The sequence below is a fragment of the Hetaerina americana genome, unplaced genomic scaffold (genome assembly GCF_022747635.1).
Source record: "Hetaerina americana unplaced genomic scaffold, ioHetAmer1.1.p SCAF_16, whole genome shotgun sequence".
Taxonomy (NCBI): domain Eukaryota; kingdom Metazoa; phylum Arthropoda; class Insecta; order Odonata; family Calopterygidae; genus Hetaerina; species Hetaerina americana.
The window spans coordinates 5,926,730-5,952,626 of record NW_027286719.1 but is presented as its reverse complement, the minus strand read 5'-3'; the positions used below and the strand labels follow the sequence as shown (position 1 = coordinate 5,952,626).

The following is a 25,897-nucleotide window of genomic DNA, read 5'->3' as shown; positions in this document are numbered from 1 at the left end:
GGAACAAATTTCAAAGCCTCGTTCTAAAAATTTGTGCGCATTATCCGAAATTAAAAAGAAAACGGAGAGAAGAATAATAATTTACACATATATTTCACGTGTGCGACCTGGCTTTCGACATATCGAGCCATCTCCACAGCACAATAACTCTCGAGGAATCGAAACCTGGGTCGTGAAAACAAATATATTTATGGAAATTACAAGTCTTCTTTCTAACACCTTGGAATTCACAGCACTAATCGATTCAAAAACCAAAACCAACTATTTTCACATTAAGAGAGGGCGATCTTTCAGGATATGAGCAAAGAAATTAATTTTTATCTAAATTAATACGGATGCCTCCCCTCTCCCGCTTCCATGAGGCCCGCGTAACATACGCAGTTCGGCTCGTGTGTACCACGCGAGCTCTATCCTCAACTATAGAACCATTTTTCCGGTTGATTACTACGGCAGCATGACATCTTGATGGCCACATAGAAAATTACACAACCACCACGGGAATTAATAGACGCGTCCACACGGGAAACAAAGCACAAAAAACTGGAAAGAGAGGAATGTTCCGACTTCAATTATGAGCGCGGGCTTTGCATCCTTCGCGCGCGCGCTGAAGAGAGAGAATGCCTCGGAATTCCCATCGCGAGATTCAAACTCGGGACGCGATAAAAACCCGAGCCCCGCTTCCTGTAATTCATTTCCTTCTCAATGAACGAACGCTTTTACGATTTCACTCATTCCATCCAGGAGAGAGCTCCGTCGAGCAGCGATGACGACTGCTTCTTGAACGACGTTCATATATAATAGAAAATCTTGGTAGGGGAAAATGTGATTTTTGTTACATAATAACTAGCTGCCCCCTGCCTCGTGTGAACAAGATCTACACGAATGCCTCGCAGACAAATTCGCATGGATACACTAGAGGGAGGATGATGAGGTTTCTCGGCCATTTCCATTTGAGCGTTATCTGTTCGAAAACTCAATTCCCTAAGCGAATCCATTTATTCTTTAACGACCTGTTCGAGGCAAAGAGCAATAGAACACCACCACCTTGCTGATTAAAACCTTGGGAGTAGCAGGGAAGTTAAGGGAGGGAGTGAATAACGAGACAATGCCTCGACGAAAACATTTCATTTACAAGAGCTCACTGCATTAAACAATGCGTACCCACACCTCCAGCGTCATTCTCTACCTAATTACACGTCTTCCAAATTGCATCCAAGCCTGCCATAGCCTACCTTAGCTGTGAAATACACCCAGGAGAATAGGGTTTAATGGGGAGTGTCTAAAAAATTAATTAAGTGTCAGAATACATCAACTATGGTCGAGTATATATTTGACATAAGGAACTTTTTAAATGAACCAAAGGAACTTTCTAAATGGACAAAATTCGACAGAATATTATTAATCAAAATAAATGTAATCCCGGAACTAGGTCTCCAACATGACCCTCCTGCTCCTCATTGGGTGGCCACTGTTTTCTAAATCCACGAACTCCCACCGGTGGGCATGCTCCGAGCGTATACGAAATGCAATATAGCTATCACTAGAAGCATTAACAAATAAATATAAATATTAATTCATTTAGACATTCACTCCATAATAGACGTTAACCTGTAAAATACTAATAGTAATAAAATAAAATAACTGACGCATTTTCGTAAAAAGCACGAACAGTTCGGGGCCAGGAGACGAACGACAGAAGAAGGTATTCTGCCCATTACGTTTATATAAATAAATATATATATATATATTTATTTATATATGTATAACTAAAGAATACATTAATTCATACTGAGAAATCCTAGGAACTGCCCAAATCTCATGAAATGGCCTATTTTCGCAATAGAAAGAGATTTTTCCCCACTCTTTTGTTAAATCATTTTAGTCGATAGGCAGCCTGATGTCCTAAGATCGTCAGAGAGGAAGATGGAATTGGAAGGTTAAAGCGACAACGCTTGGCAAGTGGGATGCGCAGGCAGAGGCCACCGACAGAGAAGGAGCCGACCCGGTCGCATTCAGACGCGTGGAGTGAACGAACGATTCGTGGAACGCACAACGGAATCTAACTGTCGTCGACTGGTTTTCAATGGCGAGCTCATCCGGTGTACCGTATTTGCCCGATTATGGGGCGGCCGCTTCGTCTAAAAAGTAAACCGAACATGGCACAAGCATGAACTTGTCCTGTCCCAAGGAACCTTCCGCTCCCAACAATAAATTTAAACATTTACCTCGGCACACGAACACCATTTACCTCAGCAACCATGAATTTTGGGAAAACTCTTCGTGTTGGGAGTAGCGTTGCCATCGGAATAAGTAATAACCGGTCCAACATATATCATTTGAACTTTTGTCCAAATACCGCGATGGCCACGTCAAGAGAAACAAGAGACCGCCGCCCTCTACAGGAAAACACTCCATTATTTCTCGTGATCGGGAAAAATCTGCGTGCCCAGAGCACATTCCTACCAACAGCCACCATTAGGGAGGAAGCCGTTCTCCGAACTTGCAGGTCACCGTGGAGTCGCATTTATTTACGACGCGACAAATCACGAAATTTGAGCTATCGAGCATTCTAAGGCCGACCAAACGAAAGATCAACAAGATGCCCTCAAGATATTTAATTATTGTTGCATAATAGCTCAACTTCGGGTCTTTCCTTTTCTTACCCACACAAGGAATACCGATCGAGGGCAAATCACCGACGGCCGCGCGAAACCCACATGGCGACTTCGCGGTCACGCGTAGCATCACTCGGGGTTCGGCGGGCACCAGGGAGATGACCCTAGATTAAAAAGGGGCGGAACGAGGCTGATGTGGAAGCAGACCCCTCTCCTTGCGTTTCTTTATAAAGCCCTTCTCTTTCCTCTCCGCTCCCATTGATATACACATTTCGTCATTGCCATGGAAATCAATAAAGAATGCGACCGGTTCTGAAGAATTTTCGTAGAAAATGCGGGTTGGGTGACCCGGCGTGATCTCATTTTTTAAAAATCAGACTCACTCCACCGAGTGAGCTCTTCCCGACTTAGCATTTTAAAAGATAAGTAAGTGCTTACCTTGTCCCTCGTTTACGGCCGACGGTTATCAGGCGATACAATAATGTTTTGTCGTTCCCGGCCGAAATTCACTGGACAACGGCTCTCCAATTCGGAACTGTCAAAGCCACTGGAATACCCATGCGAAGCTTTTAGCATGACAACACTGTTTCATTCCCCACCGTGGGATACCATCGTACGGCAAGAAAAGAAAAAGCCGTGATGCCCCATTTTGTATAAATCTTAGCGTATGGGATAAATAAAATATTTCCCGTACCCTTCATATTTTTACTAAGGATCTCGAGCCGCGCGATCTTTCAAAGATAATAGGCACCCACGTTCGTATTCTCCTTATGTTTCCAATCCCACGAGCCACAATGAATTCATAGGGAACTCGGAAAAATTCTTCAAGTACGACTACGAGTAGGCGTAATGAAACATTTTCATACTCTTCAAAATTATTATTTCCGTTTGTTATAGCTAGTAAGTAAAACCAGAATGTCAAAATAGAGTGATTCTTAAAATAACAATGACAATGACGCAGGTGTTAAACTTAGAGAAATTAGAATCAAGCCGATTTGAATACAGCAGACTGGATGGTTAAACATGGGCATCGTTGGAACACAAATTTTAACGGTGACAGTTACTGTCCTCCTCAAGTCAATATATAAACCAATCAATCGGTCTCGTCCATCCACATACGACTCCTTTCCGATCGCGCGGACGTTTTATCTATAACATAGACATGACACACTGACAGACACACGTCAATAAACTGTGCACGGCCATGACAGTGCCGTCCATGAGACTGCCCAATGTGTCCGATAACAACTAAATTGACCTAATAATAGGGTTTTGGGAAGAGCAAAGTGCACAACATGAGACTCGAAATCATTCCAAATAGGTGGCGAATTCGATTAGTCGCACATTTTCCATTTTATGACCAATTTTCATAGAATGGTTTGAAGTGCCTCTTTGTGGAAGCGATTCATATCGGAAAAGAGAATATTTTGTTCTTCCACACATACGCAAGTGGAAGAACGAAGTCTTTTCTTTTGCGAGACCAATTTTCACCAAAATATGATATATTTTTACCTTTAAACTTCGAGCGAGCATCTTATTCATTTTATATTCTTTTTATTTACAAACAGATCTACGAATCAACAAAATTGACCGCTCGCTGAATTACCCCCGCCCCCCCATAGTAAGAGCGTGATCCTATTTCAACATTTCACGATTTGCTCCCGTAGCTTAAGAAAAAAAAATGATTCCCTTCCCATAATCAATTCTCCCTCTCTTGGGGTGATGGACGAAGATTCCAAATAAAAAACCCCAGTGAATGGGAAAAAGTCCCCGGTCCGTGTGAAGCAAAAAGGATGGAAATCGCACGTAAGGCAAAAAGCGAAAACCAGACGCGCTCCACGACCAGTGCGCGCGCAGATGAACACACGGATATAATGATGCGGGCATATAAAGAATTTTACGTCATTCATTCGTCAGAATTACCTGTGGGGGCCCACCTTGGGACGGATTCCATCTCCGTGACGTCACTACAACCCCGTCCCCACTCCCTAACCGCCCCACCAATGTTTCCCCTTTCTCTCCCCGGTCTCAGATTGCCGCCTCCACCTCTTATCGGCCTTCCCTCTCCCCGCCAGGCCCGAGGCCGAAGAACAAGCATCGCCGTGATGCCAAGTCTCCCTCGACAGCCCTCCCCCGGCGCACCAACGGATGACAGCCACGGCTTAAGGAGCCAATATTACACCCCCCACCTCCCACACGCTCAATCCGCGACATTCCTTCGCGAATCCAACGATACAAGTGTCCCCAACAAGACGGAATACAGTCCAAACGGGTGGCGACGGGACGAGTCGACAATGCCGCACACGCGGATTCGCACGCGATGATGGCGCATCGGATGTCGCCGCCGCTCCGTCGACGGCCTCGCACATCCCGGGTGATAATACGTGGCAAGTGGAGGGAGGCAACAATACACGACGCCTCGCCCATCGGTTTCAAACGAAAAGGAGAGGAATTATACCCGTCGGAATTCTCCCGCTCCATACTTCTCGCACATCGAACGGGAAACGAGTCAAGATTGCAATGAGATGGCCTAACCGCGAATTCAGAATCTCTTAGGATTTCGCATTAAATTCAATATCCACGAACTACGAGTCAAGCAATCGACAGATAGTCAAAAATTGAGACTGAAGACCACCCACAGGGCTCAATTTTTATTCATGGATCAAAATGTATGTTCCGGAAAAAATGTCTCTAATTTATCCTCTCTTCCAAATTTAGGCATGGCAAAATTGAGAAGCTTTGATTTGCAAGTCAAAACTTGGGCAACACTATTTTGCATTCGGGCAGTACTCGATACTAGCCAGCGAAAAACTGTCCTTGGCTTTCTTTCTTGAGAGCTCATTCCGTTTGCCATGCACGAAGCATCACCGAGGGGCTGAACCGGTGACATCATCGTTGGCTACCTTATTCCAGGTCATAAGGTCATCGAAACGGCAATCTGCTAGAATTTACACACTTATTTCAGCACTAATCACTACGAAATATCACTGCCAGAGCCCAGACCAGATGACTTAACAGAATATATGCATTTTGAAGTTTAAAAAACAACAGTCATTATACATATACAACCATAAACACATTAAATATATGTGTGTGTGTATATATATATATGTATATATATATGTATATATATATATATATATATATATATATACACACACATACATATGTGTATATATATACACACAAATATGTATATATACATTTATATATGTTTATATACATATATATAAGTTTATATACATATATATATGTTTATATACATATATATAATTATATGTATATACATATATATATGCAGATAGTTTTTATACACATAAATATAAAACCATAAACACAGTATTCACCCCGAAGGTCGGTTTGGTAGGTGATGGTAGAGTTCACCCAGTACTAAGCCCGACGGAGTGTGAAATTCACACGTCAGGGTAGGGGGGCAGCTCCTTTCCCTGTGCCGGCTATGGTTTCCCAGGAAGATCTGGTACCCGAAAAATCACATAGCTGCAGGTGCCAAGAGGCTTGCCCGGGAATCGAACCGGGCCCTCCGGTCAGTAATCCAACGCTCTACCCCTGGACTACCACGACCCGTGTATATATTTCTTTATTGATGCAATGATTATGTTTATACTATATATCCAAAGAATATACATATACATACATATACATACATATACATACATATACATACATATACATACATATACATACATATACATACATATACATACATATACATACATATACATACATATACATACATATACATACATATACATACATATACATATATATATATATATATATATATATATATACACACACACACACACACGAGGGTCATCCGGAAAGTAGTACCCGTTCGTGCCGCATGAAGTGCTGACGACGCGAGTAGCCGCTGGACGAGGTCAGATAGCTTCAGTGGCTTGTCTGCCTTCTCTGAGCCAAGTTGCGTGACGCTAGCATTGCCTGTGTTGTTTCTGTGATTGTTTACAATGTTTAAAAAAATTGAGAACGCCGCCAGTTGTGAAGTGAGGGCAGTGATTAAATTCCTCAATGCAAGAAACGTTCGCCCATGTGATATTCATCGCCAATTAAAGGAGGTGTATGGAGACAATGTAACGGACGAGTCGTCTGTTCGGCGGTGGTGTCGCAACTTCAACATGGGGAGGGGGAACACACACGACGATGAGCGTTCGGGGAGACCGTCTGTCATTACAGACCAACTGGTGAGCTCAGTTGACGAATTCGTGAGGAACGATCGGCGCGTCACAATTGATGACATCTGTGAGCATTTTCCCAATGTTTCTCGAACAATTGTTCATGAAATTGTTAAACACCATCTGCATTATGCAAAAATTTGTGCAAGATGGGTCCCTCGCGTATCTCAATGAGCTGGCGGCGAAGGACTATGCAGCAGGAATACAGAAACTTGTCACACGTTATGACAAATGCCTTAATTTGCTTGGAGATTATGTTGAGAAGTAGTTTAAAATATCCTCTTTCAAATAAAATTTTTTATGTTTGTTAATATTTACTTTTGTGTCTTTATTTCACGAACGGGTACTACTTTCCGGATGACCCTCGTGTGTATATATATATATATTGCATGGATTATTGAAATACAATGGGCGTTCCGCTTGAACTATTCATGAGTAATCATTAGCTCGAAGCAGATGTCTGAGCCGGGCGACGGTCCACAAAAGCGATTATTAATGCACTAATTGTTTCCGCCGTCAAAAGGTCGTTTTCTGTGGCGAAAGCATTGCCAAGACATGCCCCGAGCGCGGGCAAAAACAGACAAGAGGATATGGTATGTAGACACTCCATACAAAAAATTTAACAGCTGTTATTAACGGACAACGGGGGCGAGCCCTAACTTTTCATGCCGAAGGAAATGAAGCTTTTCCTACAGATAATTAAAATTATTTCAACGTAGATTTACCTTGTGCTACGAAAAATTGCGTAGATTTACACACAAGAGAGGTAGATCTTTCGAAAGCCGATTTTAAAATGAAACACTTCCCCCATTCGCGAGCTCCTCTCTCCGTATTGCTACCGACATTTGTTATTTTTGGGGCTTGAAAATTATCTCATCAGTAATTCATTCGCTATACCTATTCCACTGCCATAATTCGAGATTCATAGCTAAAAACCCCATTTTAACAAGAACCAGGAGAAGGACATGGGACAACTCGACCAGAAACTGGAAAAACACGCTCTGTAGAATTCCTCCCTGTATGAGGGTAGAAAAAAAACTTTGCACTTCCACATAAAACAGACTTTTAGCGGAAGTGCAAAGTTTTTTTCTACCCTCACAATGAAGGAATGCCACCAAGTTAAGGCTGGAACTGTTCTGTTTCTCCCTATATGTTATTTTTTAAATATGGGGAAAAATTCAATCGGCAACCTCAATACGAAGAACAGAACATGCTAATGGTCGATGATTCATTTTATAATCGGCTGTCCGTTTTCTCGATAAAAAGTATTCAACTCGAGCCATTCCCTCTACGGCATTGAGCTCCGCCGAAGGAGCAGCAAGCAATAAATACCCTGCGCACGCTCCCCTCCGGCTACCTCCCCACCTCCATCCCTTCCCAGCGCAACGGTAGTCGAACTCGACGTCCAATACTCAACGGGGACCATGCACACAAACACTTGGGAAATGCGTAGCGCCTCGAGAGAGAGAAACCGAAGAATAGCACGTATCCAAAATATCACATTAGGAAAGATCAAGGAGTGAGTCAGAGAATCGCCAATATTAAATTAAACCTTTTAAGAGGACATATGAAACAAGGAGCACACAAAATGGAATATCGACTTCGAAAACGAGACTTAATTGAAAATATCGCCTCCACAAAATCTCGATTCGAAAGACTCGACGTTTTGTTTAGTACTGGGCGACCACTACAAACCACCTAAATCTATCAAATAACATTTCGCGTTAATTATTTTATTTAAGTACATGCCTCCTAACGCTTTATCGCAATTTCTGCAATTTTGATTGGTAGTTTTCGTGATTTGGGCACTTTCTACATACCTCTGGCGTCTATAGGCCTGAAGCCCTTTAATTATGTTTTATTTTCTGTCGCAATAAGTGAAGAATGTCTCCACATCTAATTTGCCACTATTTTCTCTAATCTAGTTTCATATTTAATTATTTTTTCTCTTTTGATATTTCCTTATTTTATGCTGTACATGTTTTATTTAAGCTGCTATAATATTTATATATTATTATTTACCTTAGTCTATGGAAGCACTATATGAATAAGATACACTATATTAATAAAATATACACCCTGTTTGTGTTTTTAATTCTTTTTACCTCAAATTTTATTCGATGGATTCATAAGGGAGTGAGGGCAAAATAAGGGAGATGGATTCCATGACAGATCAGTACAAATACCCTTTCTTTCCCCGAACAATCAGAAATCATAATAGTAAGAAACCGAAGTCACTTTAGAAATATTAGTTACTCAATATCCAATGAGTTGAAGAAAAACTAAGTTCGGTCATAAATTTTTACAATGCATTCATATTGCCCAGAAATGTGGCCGTACGTCGACTCCGCATAGTCATCAACTATTAGTCATGGGCGCATCAAACGATCGGTGTTTCCCTCGGTGAAGTTAGGAACTCGTTAAACATTTACTTAAGTACAACGTGCATAATTCGCCATTCTTCCCTTGCGCATTCCGATTGAAGAGTGGACTATAGCAGAAAAAAATCTTTCATCAGTCTGAATCAATTTCGAAAACAATCAGGAGCCTAAATTACATTCGCACTTCTTTTTATTATTCTATTGTAAGGAGTGGCCAAGCGACGTTACTCCAATCCCTTAATCTCCCGAAAGTCCCGACCCGATGGCGAGGATGTCACCCTGGAAGATAAACGGATGAGTCGACTCGCAGTTCGCCCATTCTATCGAACTGAAACCAGATTGCCCCTGAATGAAAAGGCTTTGTGTGTTCACTAGATCGTCCTTCCAAGCAGGGTTCGTGTACACACGCAAAATCAGTGGCTTGCACTGCTGATTGCGTCTATCGACGACTCCATTCAAATGCCCAAGCGACTTCGGCGAAATGGAAACAAAGTACAGTCGAACTCATGGTTTACGAATTCAACCAACCCATTTACCCGAGGTAACAGCATCCATCTTAAGAGCTTCCATCTATCGAAATTAACCATGCTCTGCCTTCTCCTCCGTGACCGAATTCTCAATTTCATTACATTGTCGTTCGCGTGCACCACACGTTACTGTATCCTTCCGATATATGAAGGTGCAGTTCTTTACGCATAATTCAAAAAATTAAATAACTCCCGACGCTCGCAAAATAAGTCATTTTAATATTTTTATGACACCAGCTTCATTACTCCGCTCTTTCAAGTATGGACGAAAAACTATTACAAACGTCTACCGAATGGGAGACGTGGGAAACCTTTCCTCCCGGGATAGCTGCAGATCTAATTCGTACAGGTTCTGCCCCACGCCCTAACATAAGCTAAGCATGCAAAGTCTCGACTTCGTAGGCCCATTAAGCGAGATCGGATATTCGGAAAGCACGCTGGGAAATTAACTATACATACATGGATGAGTTCGGCATCATCCAGCCAGTTTACACTATGATTATGCAGTGTTGCGTAAGCTTCGAAATTGGTCTGCTTGGAACTCCCACACGAACAATCGGAGCGAAATGATCTCGAGTTCGCTCCGACGGCGGCTACGTTTTCCACACGATAAGTAGTACACGATAACTTTAAAAAGTGACGAATTAAACGAGTCGAACGACTATCGAGCTTTTCACAATTACGTCGGCTGAATATTAATTAAGTCTGTCTGGAGTCCATTTGAATTGAGCGCGTTGACGCATCGGCTGGGGAGTAGTAGTTTTGAGGGGAGGCGACCGACAGCTGAGGTCATTTGCGCCATAGGGGATGGATAGGAAAGGATGAAGGGTGGAGAGAAACCCGGCGTCGGCATTAGCCTACTCTTTGCGAAAGGCGCCAAGGGGTCCTCAGTTTAACGTCCCATCCGACGGACGGCGTACTCACTCAAAGTGCCCTCCACAAAGCACCTCAAGTAGGGATCGAGATACCTCTGAAAAATATTCAACACCGCCGGGATTTGAACCCGGGCCCTCTGGGTGGGAAGCCAGTACGTTAGCCCCCGCACCATCTCGATCCCCGCATCGGCTGGGTTAAGAGTAAACAAAAGAGTTGGTTAACCGATGGGGGGGGGGGGGGGGAGAAAAATCCAACTTCAAGAAACCAGGCCGAGTATATTATAATAATCTATTGTAATAGTCCTCACGCACATTAACAGAAGAAAACGTTTCGGTCATCGTCAATCAGGGGAGGACTCGAAGAGGTGAGTGATGACGTCACTATAAAAAGATTGCATTCCAGTGTTATTTAAATCTTGGAAGCGAGTCGGTATCATAACACTTGCATCATTTTTACGTGTCCCCTTCTTAGACTGTACGCATCGGTATAACATGATAGCGATGCAGTCGATTTGAAATAATGAACAGGTAGGTATTTGAGTTTGCACTGATTGGCGATACACATTCTAATAGCTTTGCGATTCCATGCTTAACTGGATAAACGCGCAGCTTTACTCACGGCCATTATTTGTGGATTTTTTCTTCGGTTGTATATATTTGGAGACGCAGTGCCCCCCCCCCTGCTGAGTTTTCTTCTTCTTCTTCCGCCAGATGGTGACTCGAAATCATCTTTTTTACTTTCCGGGGAGCGCGGCGGAGGGAGCGCGTCGGAGGGAGCGCGTCGGAGGGAGCGGGCGAGAGGGGTCGCCCTCGTGAGCCGAGCAATTCGTTCCGCTCCCCGAACTGAAATTGTTCAGTCCACCGCCACTCGGAGGAAGGCCGCCTACCTCCCCCATCCCGACTGAACAGTACTGCCACCGCAAGGCCGCCGCCACCACCGAGAGAGGTATTTCGGTGCTCCGACCCGGGGGACCAGCGAAGGTTTCCTAAGATGCGCGTAAGGGTACTATTTCCGCTCTATTTCCCCATGCCATGCCCTCATCTCGACACTATTCAAGCATCTTTTAATTCCGTTGCTGTCGAAGTCTGCGACAGGGACACGGCAGTCGACCAACATCGAAGGTTGAAGTTCAACTCGAGGCCATACACACGTTTGAAGAGTACGTCGACGATGGTCTTCGATATGAACGCGCGCGAGGGCTAACTCGGGCGGTCCGAGGGTAAGAGAACGCAGACCATTTATTCCCCACTTGCTCGGGATACCTCCGAAGCCCCGCTTCCAAACCAGTAGAGCTAGATGTTTAAAAAGGAATACATCCCATTCCCCGCTTCATTTCAAAAAGGTGAAGTCTCATCTGCACAATTTCACCCAAATCGGGAAGGGCCGCACTATTAAATATCAACGGGCGCGAAGGGTCAAAAGGACACCCAGGTTATATTTTCATTTTTTAATTTAATGTAAACGCAATTTTTATGTGAAACTCCAAACCACGCTTTTGAAAATTCTGCTCATTTCGAAAGGCAAACGCCCTCGGCCATGAATAGTTAATATATTTTAAACATATTCTCAGCGTGTTTTCCTCGGCATCAATCAATGAAGTCCGAGTAGATATTTTTCTTACCCTCATCCACTAAGTTAAAACTTAAAATTTAATGACCGGAAAAGTTTCCGAACATTTTCGCCACCAGAGAGCAGGTCTCATTTTCCTAGTTAGGAACTCCCACTATGTACTTCCAATGGTAACAAAACGAAATTAATCAAGGACCTCCTATTAACGTTTGTTACCCCGCGCAAAATCCACGCCCTTTGCTCCATTTCGATTTTCATTCCATTATAAAATAACTTAGCTAATATTATAAATCATGTCGGAGCCTCCTGACAATGAACCAAAATGGCAATATTTATAAGTGAGCAATGCAAAGCCTTTTCACACCAATTTTCGTTGAGAAATTGACTCGGGTTCCATGTTGTCTTCAACCTTAGTCCCGCTGTCAGTCTCACCACCGCTTCCAAAACTCCTAAGAATTCGCCAACCTTCAATGGAAAACCAAGCGGAAAATTTAACTCGCAAAGGCTTTTTAATAAATATATACCCTACAATAATTATTGAAGCTTAGCCAAAGCACTTGAATTTTTTCCTCCCACCCGCAAAGCCTCGGATGCTGACGTCATGTGTTCCCCACGTCACGTTCGATTATAGCGTAACCACCAGCTTGAAACTGTCTCGGACCAAGTTAAATTTCTCGCTCCCCTGTTCTCGAGGCTATCTAATGCGGGGAAACGGATGCATGAAATCCATGTATTTAGTACCGGCGGATACGAAAACACAAACACTAAGTATGGAGCTACGCAAAAAGTCATTTATTCGCTAGTTAGCTCGGTCGGCTGCTTTGGTCCTTCGGTGGTTGCATTAATTCATCCCGTGGAACTAACACGAACGAAATTCTACAAAACCCGGTTGACAGGGGGGGGGCACCTTGCCTTATTTATAAAAGCCGCCTCCCAAGGAACTAACTCCCTCCCCCAGGATACGATGTCAACGAAGGCACACCGACCTCCAGCCGACGTCAAGAGCCAACCGGGCACAAAAAAAACATTAAATGGTCACACCACTGCTGCTAGTCAAGACGAGAGAGTCTAATTAAATGACTCCGCGACTCCAGTCTCGGCAGCGGAGCAAAACCGCAAAGGTACCAACCACAGCGACACCCCTCTTCCTTTCAAAACCCGCCAAACACGCTTGGGCTGAAGAGGGATTAACGGTCAACGCACACTCGCACATTCCGCGATTTAATCGTGTTCGCCCGAGTGTCGGTCGCCACATGCGGCCATATCATCATCCGAAGCAAGCGCAGTATCAACAACCCCTTGGCGTGCGATTTGACAGCGAAAAAACAAGGCCAATTCGTCCTTTTCCCACGAGCCGACGAAGAGAAACAAGGGAAAAGTAATCCATGGGGAATGAGAGGGGGAGAGACGGAGAGATTCGCATTTTCTACTTGATCCACCTGGTCTTCTCCTGCCGTAAGGCTGGCGTCCAATGCTAGGCTCTCGTTGCCCTTCAAAACTCCCCGACGGAGTAAGCAAGTGAGCGAGGCGTGAAAAGATTATCTATCCACGAGGCTCGCCACTCGAGGGAAAACAATTCAGCCAAATGCCAAGTCCACATAATTAAAAAACATTAGAGGCAAGCTGGATTGGGTGTAGCGGGGGGAGAAACCGGTGCGAAGGGCTTTCGTGGCCAGCGACTGTGCCTGGTTGACCTACATCCCCACACCTTACTCGCACCAAAGCTACGGGGAGGGATTTTCCTCACCGCTCCGGCGACACAGGCCCACACACGAGTCGCAGCGTGCCCGGCCCACGACCGGGGGCCAAACCCCCGGGACACACCAGACGAATCTCTTTCCACATTTTTAATAGAACAAAAATGACGTGGTCATGGCCACGATGATCATTTAATTTATATGATAAGATCTCGGACATGCTCGGACGAGACTCCGGGTTCATGCGCTCGGCGTGCTGCCCCTCACGGCCGACAGCGCAACGTCTATTCCATCTCCACACCAGCGAACGGCTTCCACTAATATTCACCATCACATGCGAGTTGAACTGCAAATGGCTCCAGAAAATGTCACTACTTTCAATCCGGCCCATCCACAAATGTGGTGCCCACGGACGAAATAAAAGTTAACTATGGATGACAACGAACTTGCATACGCGCTGCTACTAAACGCACAATTACGTGCCGGAAATTACCAGAAAAAGTATAGCGCACTCGCACTCACTTTCGAATCGCTTGCGAAATTACTTGTACAGACAAGAGACTAGCGAATTTAAGAGACTAGCGAATTTGTAACCGAAGCCCTGCCGCAAGGGTGGGGGGAGGGGGTAAACTGAAGCATTCATACTTAATCTTGGGCCCACCCTTTCGCAAAAATGAATGCTACAAATCCGTCGCGTAATCCGACGGTATTTTGGTTGGAAGAAGCACCTAGAAAGCTTCGCTCGACTATTACATCATCCTAACGGCAACATGAAGTCATTCTGTGTGGATGGACAGAAGCAACATACCCCATAGTTTCATTACGAGATTTCAAGAGCCGTCTAGCCTCGCGAATTTAACTACACTCAAAGACTCAACACTAAAAATGTATTCACGGCACCGCTCGATAATATGAGCCGCCCCACCACTTCAAGTACTAGACATTTCTCCCAAGATCACAACTTCCCCAAAACAATGCCCTGTACTTCATACTCACGGCGCCATACCATTTTAACACATTAACGCATTTTTCCATTCTCCAAAAGGACACGGAAAGGCCACGCGGCGTGGGAAATTCTTCCGAGGAAGGGCTTCGTCGCCGCCCTCCATCCGACCCCTGGCCGCTCCTAAGGGTGCCATCCTAGATATGGAGTTCACCGACCGCCCCTGACCCGCAATAAGTCGTTCTATACTTACGCTCGAACGGAGGTCAACTGCTGGTCTGTCGCGCGGGGCTGTCGAAGCCAATGGCGTGGGGCCCGACAACACTGTTGCTTTTTCCTCCCCCCCCCCCCTCCCCCTCCTTATCATTCTGACCCGACGCTAACATGACCCAAGCATTTTTTTTTAATAGTGACCCCCGGTCAATGGCTGGCTGTGCGCGTCTCCGCGGCGGAAGCCAAACCCAAGGATCTCGTGCACCATTGCCACTCGGCACGGTTATCACAGGAGCACCGATGATGCACTTCTGCCCGGGGGAGGGGAGGGGGGTGTCTTTTCCGCGATAAGTGGGGAAGAGATTACTTACTACTCTTCTTCGCTGCGTCCGGAGAAACTAAGCAGGTTGGATCAAATTGCACCTGCCGTGACCGCGAGACCGACGGCGGAAGTCGGTCCACACGCGCTTGTCTCAAGGACGCAGACGCCAAATAATAATCGCCATGCGGTAAAGGTCAGCCAATGAACGACAAGGCAGGCATTTCATCCAGTTCATTCAGTCTTCCACCCATGCGCGAACACGTGCACGCTACGGTGCAACGTTTTTCATTTCCACTAATCAAGAGAAAAATTAAGTCGTCTTAAATAATTTCATGCATAAACAATTCAACTCCGCCCATTCCATTCATTTCCTCGGGCCCTCTTAAATAAATTACGGTGCCCACACGCATGCCATCAACCTCTTCGATCTGGGCGAAATTCGGCTCCGGAGGGACCGGAGTCCACCTCCCCTCCGGCCCCTCTCCTAACTATACGACACTTCCCTAAACTGCTCCTCTTCTTCCCCCAGCCACGACCACCAAATCATTTGCAACTATGGAGGAGACTGATTCCGTCTCTTCCACCATGAAACCCGGCTACATCTACATGCTTCCACATTCCTATCATTTATTCTTCATTAAATTCTTGCGGGGGTCATGGGAGGATGGTCCCACGTGCCTCGAAGATTTGTTACCATCACTCACCCAAATCCTATTTCTGAATCCATCGCTCTTGTTTTCCTGACTTCCGACGCAAGTCATACAGGAACGAGGATGGATATTATTTCCAATGGCTCATCGTGGCCACAATGAATCCCAAAAATGAATCATTGCAATATAATAAACGATGCTGACAATAGCTCCACACGCGATAATGACAACTGAGCCTTCCTCACAGGAGGTTAACGTTAATAAAACTAATGATTATGAAAGCACAAAATCACAATCCCGTAACGTTAATTTAATTTAAGCCTTGCCGGTTTCGGTAACTTCAATCAATTTCACTCGGGGACATAAACGTCGTGGATCTAGAGAGTTAACACATAATTCTCCCATTCACCTATTATTAATAAATTTATAGGATTTTCTCGCAAAATATTTTGCAATGATGAACCGTTTCAAGACTTCGTATAAACATATATGGCCATAGTTTCATCAAATATACCCCAAATTACCTTTCTTAAGTTTGGAGCGTCATTAATGTAAGCATACGAGCAGCAGGTCGTTCATGTACAGAAAATGACCCTAATAGTTTTTCAAGTATTAGAGGTCTAAGCAAACATACTTATTTACTCAAAGATCGAAAACTGTAACTGCAGTACACAATAAGCAGCCTATTGAATATGACTTCTAATAAACATTGCAAAGCAAAAACGCCCCGGTTGCATCTCTTTAAACGAGATGCCAACTCACTAAATACAGGGTATGAAATTCTTTTACTTTGATTCTTGGTGTATTCGATCGGCTGTATTCCAGGAAAATGGGGTCGAGGTGACGAGAAATAAAAGCAACCCATCCCTATTAGCAATGCGATTTATTGAGTCGGCAACAAAAAAAAGGCGACGACTCGAGTGCCTATTGAGTGCTGAAAGCGAGTGGAACCGGAAGCTCTTGAAGGTAGGGGCAAGAGCGACATATGACACCACGAACTTCAATTCCCACATATAAACAGTGAATCAAACGGGGTGCGAGCCCGCGACCAGCCATCCCCGTTTACGAGCGCGCCCCGCCCGTCCGATTGACGAAACAAGAGCCCCGTGTCTCAACTCCAACGGAACAAACTCACTTCGCCGGATGCCAACTTTAAGAGGAAGCCCTCGGCCGACCCCTCGACCTCCTGGTTTAGATGGGCGAAGTCAATCGAGGGAAGGGGGCGTGGCAACACAGGGGCGTGCCGATACGTACCAAGGGGTGGAGCCAGACTAGAAGCGGAGCTCACCAACCTTCCAGTGGTGCACCACAAAGCCATGCTCTCTCCCTCCTGTTAAATAGAGGCCTGCGCTCAATTTTCCCTCTCCTCACACTATTAGCGGATATTTCACTCGAATTTTCAAGCCCGGGCCCGCCAAGATGGAAACTGACCGGTGGCTTTCCAAACTTGGCTCACGAAGAAGCCCTTTCATCAGATTCAAATAAACGAGATGCAGCCGCAAAAATGTCGATGCATGAGACTCACTCCATTCCACCCAACAATTGCCGCAATACTTGGCGATTCTCAACACACAATAATAAAAAACAAAACATCGCAATGAATATTTCAACAAACCTTGACCGGTGTAATATTTTCACAATGCCAAGAGATGAGCTCATTTTTCTCTTTTTCGTCATGGTATCTACAACTACAGAATATCCCGCGAGCCGCCTCAAGGGCGTGTGGCGGGGAGTGTTAGGTCGCCACCCGTCGAAGGGAAAAAACCACATGCAAAACAATACCCACAGAGGCGGGTGCATTCATAAAAAATCCTTTCTACTTACACGCATTCAAATACATATCCTGTCAACTGACAAACAATTGCACCTAAGGAAGCAGTAAAAATGTATCCAATAATGTGCAAGCTAGAATTGGAAAAGTGAGAAGACGAAATCCCACTACCACATGGACATACCACGGTCTCCCAACCCAAGGACAACGGCAGGGAATTCGACCCAACGCTGCAGGTAGCGGGAGCCCCCCCCCCCAGGGAGAGAGACGAGGGATGGAAGGGGGAAATTAATAGCAGACATGGCAGGGAAAGCAATACTGTTAAGAGCACTACATTATGTAATGTGGTGCTCTTTCATGCGGAAAAATGACGAGGACGTGAACCATTGAAATCGGTCAGTGTTTACTCAGGGATTGGAATAATAGTAAGTTTCATTACTCGGCAACTGCTGCCTCCCGCAAAGCCATAACGTGTACCAAAGTCATTTTTTTGGTGACAAAGCGGAGTCATTTTAATTCGTTCTTTTTAATTAACTAAAATTAAATTTAAGTTTGTTCCTGCACTTGAATAATTCGGGTACACCCAACTTCTAGGGAAAACACAAACAAATGGAGGTCAAGCGCTAGGGGATATCATCGACCCCCTCGCCTATCATATCTTCGGGTTCGTGTAGCTCATGCATGCAACTGTTTTTATCAAGTGCAAATAAATAAGGAAATGAGTAGCGGTAATTAAATGATTACACACTGTGGTTCAACATGCAATTGGGTAATTTCGGAAGCCCGGGCAAATAACAACGCACATACATATTAAGAGCGAGAGATAGATAAAACGTCGAGAACGATTACACCGCATTGCTTCCTTGTGAGATAGAATCGAGCTTCGATGTAATCCGCAACATATCATAATAGAACCATAGCACAAAAAAACCCATGATAAAAGAAATTCATGGCCAACCCTCATGGTGCGAGAGGGCCACTCCCTTGCATGCCTGCCTCCCAATTACTTCAAGCCATGCGAGAGAGGACTTCGACATGGCTCATTCTTACCATCAGTGCGGGAGAATTGCGAAAGCTTGCACCAGGCAGAGGCATACTTAGAAAACAAAAAATGCAACAAACATTGAAGAGTCCACGGTACGTCACAAGTTTTTAAAACAAATGGATACGGAAACGAAATATTAATTAAATTAACGCCACCACGCCTGGCAATGCATGAGGACAGTTTTTATTTCACCTTAGGAATCGTGCCTTTTTGAGGAGTCCATCGAGTAATAATTTCTAGAAGAAACGCATTTGTGCGGCCAGAAGATTAGATCTGATAGCTATCGTTGAGTAACCTTGACCGTAAACACGGAAATGATAACTGGTTAACTGATTCAACTGAAAGCCATAAAAGACGAATTCAGAAGTTGGTAGAGCAGAAGAACTGCGGTCAAAAATGGCAGGAGGCAAGGGTTCCAACATGTGTCATCTCTACGTTTTCATACATGTTTATCTTTGGTGTAAAATATTTGCACGCAATAGTCTACTCAATTCTACGGCGATATGGCCTCGCAAACCAAAAAATGAGCGGAGGCATGGCAACCTCCTAGACACTCCCTGGGCAAGCACTTGGACAGCAGCAGGAGCTCCACCAAACGAGCTACATGCGGGGAAGGAACCACAAACACGGACAGAGAAGGGAAGCCGTCGAAACACACTTGAATGGTATTCCCCTTCAGGAACTCAACTTTGGACACAAATTATTTTTCAAGCGGACGTGTCGTGGCAACTTCCATTTTGACGTCAAATTTGTATTGAGTTTAGCGTACTATGATTATCAAGTTTTACTACGCCAAAACAAAATATGATTCTCAGCTGCTCACATCTGCTTATAGGTACCAAAGGGGCAGGTTCGGCAAAAATACGATGAGATTTAACCACACACTGACTGATTATTTCATTATATTTTGGGTCAATAATCATTTTTTTAAGTTTATGGTGTCTAAATTGCACCGCTTTTCACAGCTACTATATCCAATAGATATTTGCTTTAAGTATGAAACATACAGAAAGCGTGTGCAATCACAAAATGGTAGACGAAATCAACTACCGAATGTCATATTTTCAAGATTCGCAAGAACGTTAATTTTTCCGTGCCCATTGAAATTAATTGCATGCGAAAACCCAAACCGTCTTTGCAGCAAAATGTTCATATTCACCTAATTACATGCATGCATAAACTATATGCCCAACTAATAATCTATACAATTAGTGGTTTCTGTACTAACTTTAACGAGCCAGTCAAATAATTGTATACACATCGAAAAAAATATAAATTGATTTATCTGTAAACACAACATCGACAGCTATGAATTTCCACCGAAAAATCGATTATTACAACGAAATGTAGAACTGAGCATCGTCGACACGTTCACAATCTGGAAAATCGGGCCTCCACAAGCTTGGCTCGTGGCCCGATCATCTAGCGGCTGCTTTTAGAGATGACTCATTTTCAGGATTGGAGAGCTGCCTCATGACTATTTCATTCGAAAAATTGAGACGGCTAATAACGGAAAATACGGAAATTCAGGCGAATTTTTTTCTCCAAAAACGACATGTATCGAGAGACAACGGCAAGCAGCGGCATACTGCAGTACTGAGTCACCATAAAACCATTTTTGGACAATACCAAGCAATTGAAGACATTCGGTGCACGTGATGTGGCTCATATTTGGATTAAATCTAATATTCACATTTGTCTGAGATATATGCAATTGATAAAGAATTTTTCCGACAACACAGCGATGAATTTTAATTAGAAAACAAAACATTCACTTATTTTAGGAAACAAAATGTAAAAGTAACGAATACCGATGAGTGGTAGCCGTTTTAGTGAGTAAAAATGAATTTTATCGGCCAAAAATAATTCCCAGTCATTTCCGTCCAAAGAGCCCACGTTATTTCCAAGCCAACCTCTAGAAAAGTATTAAAATTGGCTTTTTAACACCAGAGGTACTGGCCAATAAGTTTAGTAAACCTGAAGACACAAATTGCATGGAGTCCAATGCCAAACTTAAATTAATGTCTCTGATTCTACTATCATTAACAGTACGTAGAAATTTGGGGGATATATCTTCACATTTTGTTCAAGAAAAGGGACAAAACTAATATTGAAAAACCTACCTACCAGTAGAAAATATTTATGCATGGATTTAATTTTCTCGAGGCCAAACGTCCAGGTATTTCTAATACATCGGGCACAGAGGTTCGGCGGTCTTATCCTTATATATCTTCCTTATCATAAAAAAAATCCAATTCCAAATGAGTCCGATTTAGAGGGCTCAAAATGTGTGAGACGATGTCCATAGTGGTCCAGCATACAGATATTAAACAAAAACTTTCGTATAATTGTTCCACCATGCGATTACACGAAGAATCTATCACCAGTATTTTGTAAAATAAGTTAATTTCGTGAAAATAATGGTGGGAAGTACACACCGAGATTAAACTATCTGGAGTTTCAACAATGACCAGAAAAAAACTATAAGTCTGAGAAGCCATTCTAATATAAAAAATAATTCGGTTAATGTCCTTATATGACTTGAGGTTACTTTATGATATAGGATATTATTGCAGTGAGGCTAATTCATACAAGTTCCCAAATACTACTCACACTCAAAATCCGGAAATAATCACGATCTAAATCCCACTCTTGAGGTATACATTTCCTGAAATGCAAAACTAAATGTCACGGGGCTCGTCAACTCAATGGGAATCGAGTCACTGTGATGGAACACTACTGGACAATACACATTTTGGGAATGGCACTGCGTTATTAATACTTAAGTTTGTGTGTTCCGTACTCACTGAAAAATTACGGAAACTCGTCATAGCACACAGCTAAGCATAACTCGCTCAGAAACAATGCAGACATAATTTCAAGTTCCAGTGGACTGTGTGGTGACACTAAAATTATTTACGTACCAACCACCCCTCTGTGAAATTAAATTTTCCACTCGCATCCACCCCACAGAAATAAGTCATTTTAATAAAACAGAGAACTAATGACTCATGCAAAAATAACATAATATGTGCCACGGCAACTACAAATAACGTGGAAATGCATTTTCCATGGAAAGCCATGAGCGTAGAACGAACGACCCACTATCGAAGAGCGGAAGTAGCGTCCCGGGTGAGCCAATGACCAGGTGAGGGTGAGTGATGGGGTGTGGCAGAACCACAAGAATACTAAATCAAAGATTTAAAATACAGTATTAAGAATATAAGGAAAAATTCTGGGCTAAACAGGGCTCTCGTAGCAAAGGAATCTGTCAACATATCCTCGAAGCTTCGCGGCTAAACCTTACCCCTGCGTAGCCTTAATATTCGACAGCTGTGCGAAAGTATAATTCGCAACCCAAAACCGGGCGCAATGCATTACGCCATTCCAATAGTCTTGCGACGCTGGGATGTGAAAAGGTGAGGTAGGAGCGGCCAGAGGGAGAGAGAGGCGGAACCTCGGTAGGGGTAGTTGAGGGATGCGAGGAGGGACGGGAGGGAGCGGCGGTTGGACGGGGGGGGGAACCGGTGGAAGCCGAACGCCAGGTAGGCGAGAGAGAAAAACCAGTAGAAACGGCGAAGGGTGAGAACAGACTTCTAATTCAACGGGATGCCGAGGAACCCTTTGCAAAACTGAACTGGAAGGAAACGCATTGCTAAGATACTGAACACATTTATCACAGATATCCACCACCTTCCGTTGGAATTCACAAATAAAAGTAGGATGTTAAGAGCTACAGCTACCATGGTAACGAATGTTTATACTTCCCACGAATTCAACGAACGCAGATTTAGAAAGCTATGCACTAAATCGCCTTCAGTACAAAAAGTTCAATGGCCAAGACAAAGGTTCATTTTATTAAGACGCTTACTAAATTTAAAACGCTCAGTCTTCTTTGCACACACAGGAAAGAGACTTTCTCATGTAATTCAATGTTCAACATGGAAACGAGACAAATGTGACTACATGCAACAGACCGAAAACCACAAGGACCTTGAGATATAATGGGATCCATTCTCCCGACGGAATTCTGTCTAGATGTCCAAGCCACGTACTATAGTTTTACCGATATACTCTACAAGAATGTGCTTAACCAACGAAAACATATTATTCGCAAAAAATATACTACATATTTAGTTTTCAATCACTATTTACTTTCAAACGGAGAAATATTAAAGAACATAACGAATAGTTGACTAATAGGTGACGTCGCACGTCTTGCACATTTTCGCGCTAAATTCAAAGGGTAAGATAGCTTCTCAATCAATTATAATACATAACTGCGACAATTCTTGAATGCAGTCTCCTTAAATATCACGATTCACGTCTCCAATATACTTACACTAATTCGAATGGCACGAGTGTTTCAACAACAAGATAAAATACGCAAAAGTACGGCTTCAAATTATTTTAGGCGAAACTTTTTTATTTTTGGGTTACTAAATTGTAAATCCAACAACACTTTCACTAAATTATATACACTATCGAATGCACACAGGAATTCTTATATTACACAAAATCCAACGATAGTGCAGTCACAAATTTTTCAGATGAGCAAGCACAAATTACGCTCGACTGAAACACATCCCACATCCAAAGAAAAAGCATTTAGTAGTAGAGTATTTCTTCACATTACCTTCATCGAGGAGCCTTTCAACGTGGATGAAAACATTGGGAAACGCAACTAGTTGCTTTTTATCTTTCAATAGCTGCGCTAAATAATCTGCTGTACTCTGCGTGTTGATGTTGGCGTTTTCACACATCTTCATGCAGCTGTAATGTGATAATTTAGTCTTTCGAGGCCCACAGCACCCCCCAACTTTGAAGCGCTAGAGTCACTACTATCAATACCTTCCGTCACGAATTTCACCAGACGACTGCCAGGAAACGATTTCAACTAGTCAAGTGGAAGCAACAAGCCGTGGAGCCGCAGAGGGAGTGGATGGAAGCGCTAGCGCCATCCCCCTTCAGCGTCCACAAATGAAAGCATTCGAAGCGCATGGGATGAGGGACCGGGGGTGGGGGTAGCGCGGTGTGGCGCGCTACCGTATACGGTGTATTAGATCTCCGAAGAAGTAAACAGAGCTATTACTCATTTACAACGATACTGCGAAGCGCCAACATCTGCCAAAAATTTTCTTTCTACTAGATATCAATACTGTTTAAGTACTAGGTATATTATTAGCGAATTTGTGATAAACATCAGCGAAAAGCGACGGTCATTTGTTTGAGGCTAATATCGGAAATTTTTCTGAATCCTCAGGGCGAGGGAAAAATAATTCAATGGTCCAGTGGCAGCATCCTACTTCCTCCTGCCTCTCATCCTCAACGGACTTGGTGTCAAACAACAAAGCTACCTTCATTATATATATATATATATATATATATATATATATATATATATATATATATAAACCATAAACACAGTAATCAACCCGAAGGTCGGTTTGGTAGGTGATGGTAGAGTTCACCCAGTACTAAGCTCGACAGCATGTGAAATTCGCACATCATGGTAGGGGGGTCAGTTCCTTTCCCTATGCCGGTAATGATTTCCCAGGAATAACTGGTACCCGAAAAATCACAATGTTTGGGTGGACCTGCAGGTGCCCAGAGTGCCTTACCCGGGAATCGAACCCGGGAACTCTGGTCAGCAGTCCAACGCTCTACCCCCTGGACTACCGCGACCCACACACATGTATATATAATATATATATATATATATATATATATATATATATATATATATATATATATAATATATATAATATATATATATATATATATATATATATATATATATATATATATATATTTATATATATATATCTTCGAAATAGAACACTTTGGCGACGCACAAACATATAAAAAGACAGATATAGATTTTTAAATCATAGAAATATAAAGAAAGGACACTCACATATGAAGTTTTGACATTTCGACGGCACCACCGTCATCATCAGAATCAGAACATATGTATATATATATATATATATATATATTTATATATATATATATATATACATATATGTATATATATATATATATATATATATATATATATATATATCATTGGAATAATATATGTAATCGGATAATGATTTATGAATTTATATATAATCGGACTATAGAAGAAAATAGATGAAAAAGAGATATTGGAATAAAAAACGAATATTTTAAAAGAGAGGTGCCTATTTATATTTCTTCGTGGCCAAACAAAAAGGGACAGGACATTCATAATTCGCGAGCTCATCAACTGCGCCATTTTTTCATTTTAACTCGTCCAGAAGGTAGAAACAATCCTGCGAATTCCATTTTTTCGTCGTGAGAATAATAACTGAAGTGCTTTTGCGTACAAGTGTTCGCGGAAGTGTTCCCTTTTTTCCTTGGCATAAGTGTGCTCCTGGGAATTTAAAAACTTCACAAATTCAATTTTATCCCCATTGCGTTTATTTATTAAATTATTTAAATTAAAATTTTTGAAATCTGCTGCAACACGATAGGTTGAACATTCATATGCTTTTCTCCGACATTTTCTCTTCTCCTTCCAACAAACTCTTCCTTTTCAAGGTGTCTATCCTCCACACGCCCTTCGTCCTACCCCATCCATTCCGTCGCCTACACATCCACTCAACTACCCCGCACTCTCCCCGCCCCCTCTCCAGAGACGCACCAGCAGGGTTCCAATTAAACTACATGATAGCCTCTACGGTATATGGTTGCATCATTTTCATCCTCACAATATGCAGCCTGTAAAATAACATTCGACACAACTAAGAGCCACCATTGTTTTGTTCCTTCCAAATATTTTGTACCAAATCATCAGCCTCTTCCCTACGCCCAATTACATTTTAGCCGATCCTATGAGTTGAAAGCTCGCGCATTTGGCATCAGGTGCTCAAATACTACCACTTAATATCGGCAAAATGAATTTTAGTTTTGCATGCATTGATTACATGTCTTAATTCTTGAGAACCTATTCTGGACGATACTATTATTTTCCACGGCTGAAAAATGACGCGGAACTGGTGCATTACCATCACGTCACGACATGTTTCACTGCATTCGGTTTCTAAA

General features: G+C 43.0%; 1 protein-coding gene across 5 annotated transcripts in view; it reads right to left on the bottom strand.

Moving 5' to 3' along the window:
• Positions 1-23,712, bottom strand: part of how (protein held out wings) — a 96,203-nt gene extending 72,491 nt beyond the window's left edge. For all 5 annotated transcript variants that reach the window (XM_071584055.1, XM_071584058.1, XM_071584054.1 and 2 more), the window contains exon 1: positions 23,460-23,712. In XM_071584055.1, the coding sequence (XP_071440156.1) occupies positions 23,460-23,592 (133 nt within the window). In that variant the 5' untranslated portion in view covers positions 23,593-23,712. The remainder of the gene's footprint in view (positions 1-23,459) is intronic.
• Between the last annotated feature and the right edge of the window lie 2,185 nt (positions 23,713-25,897).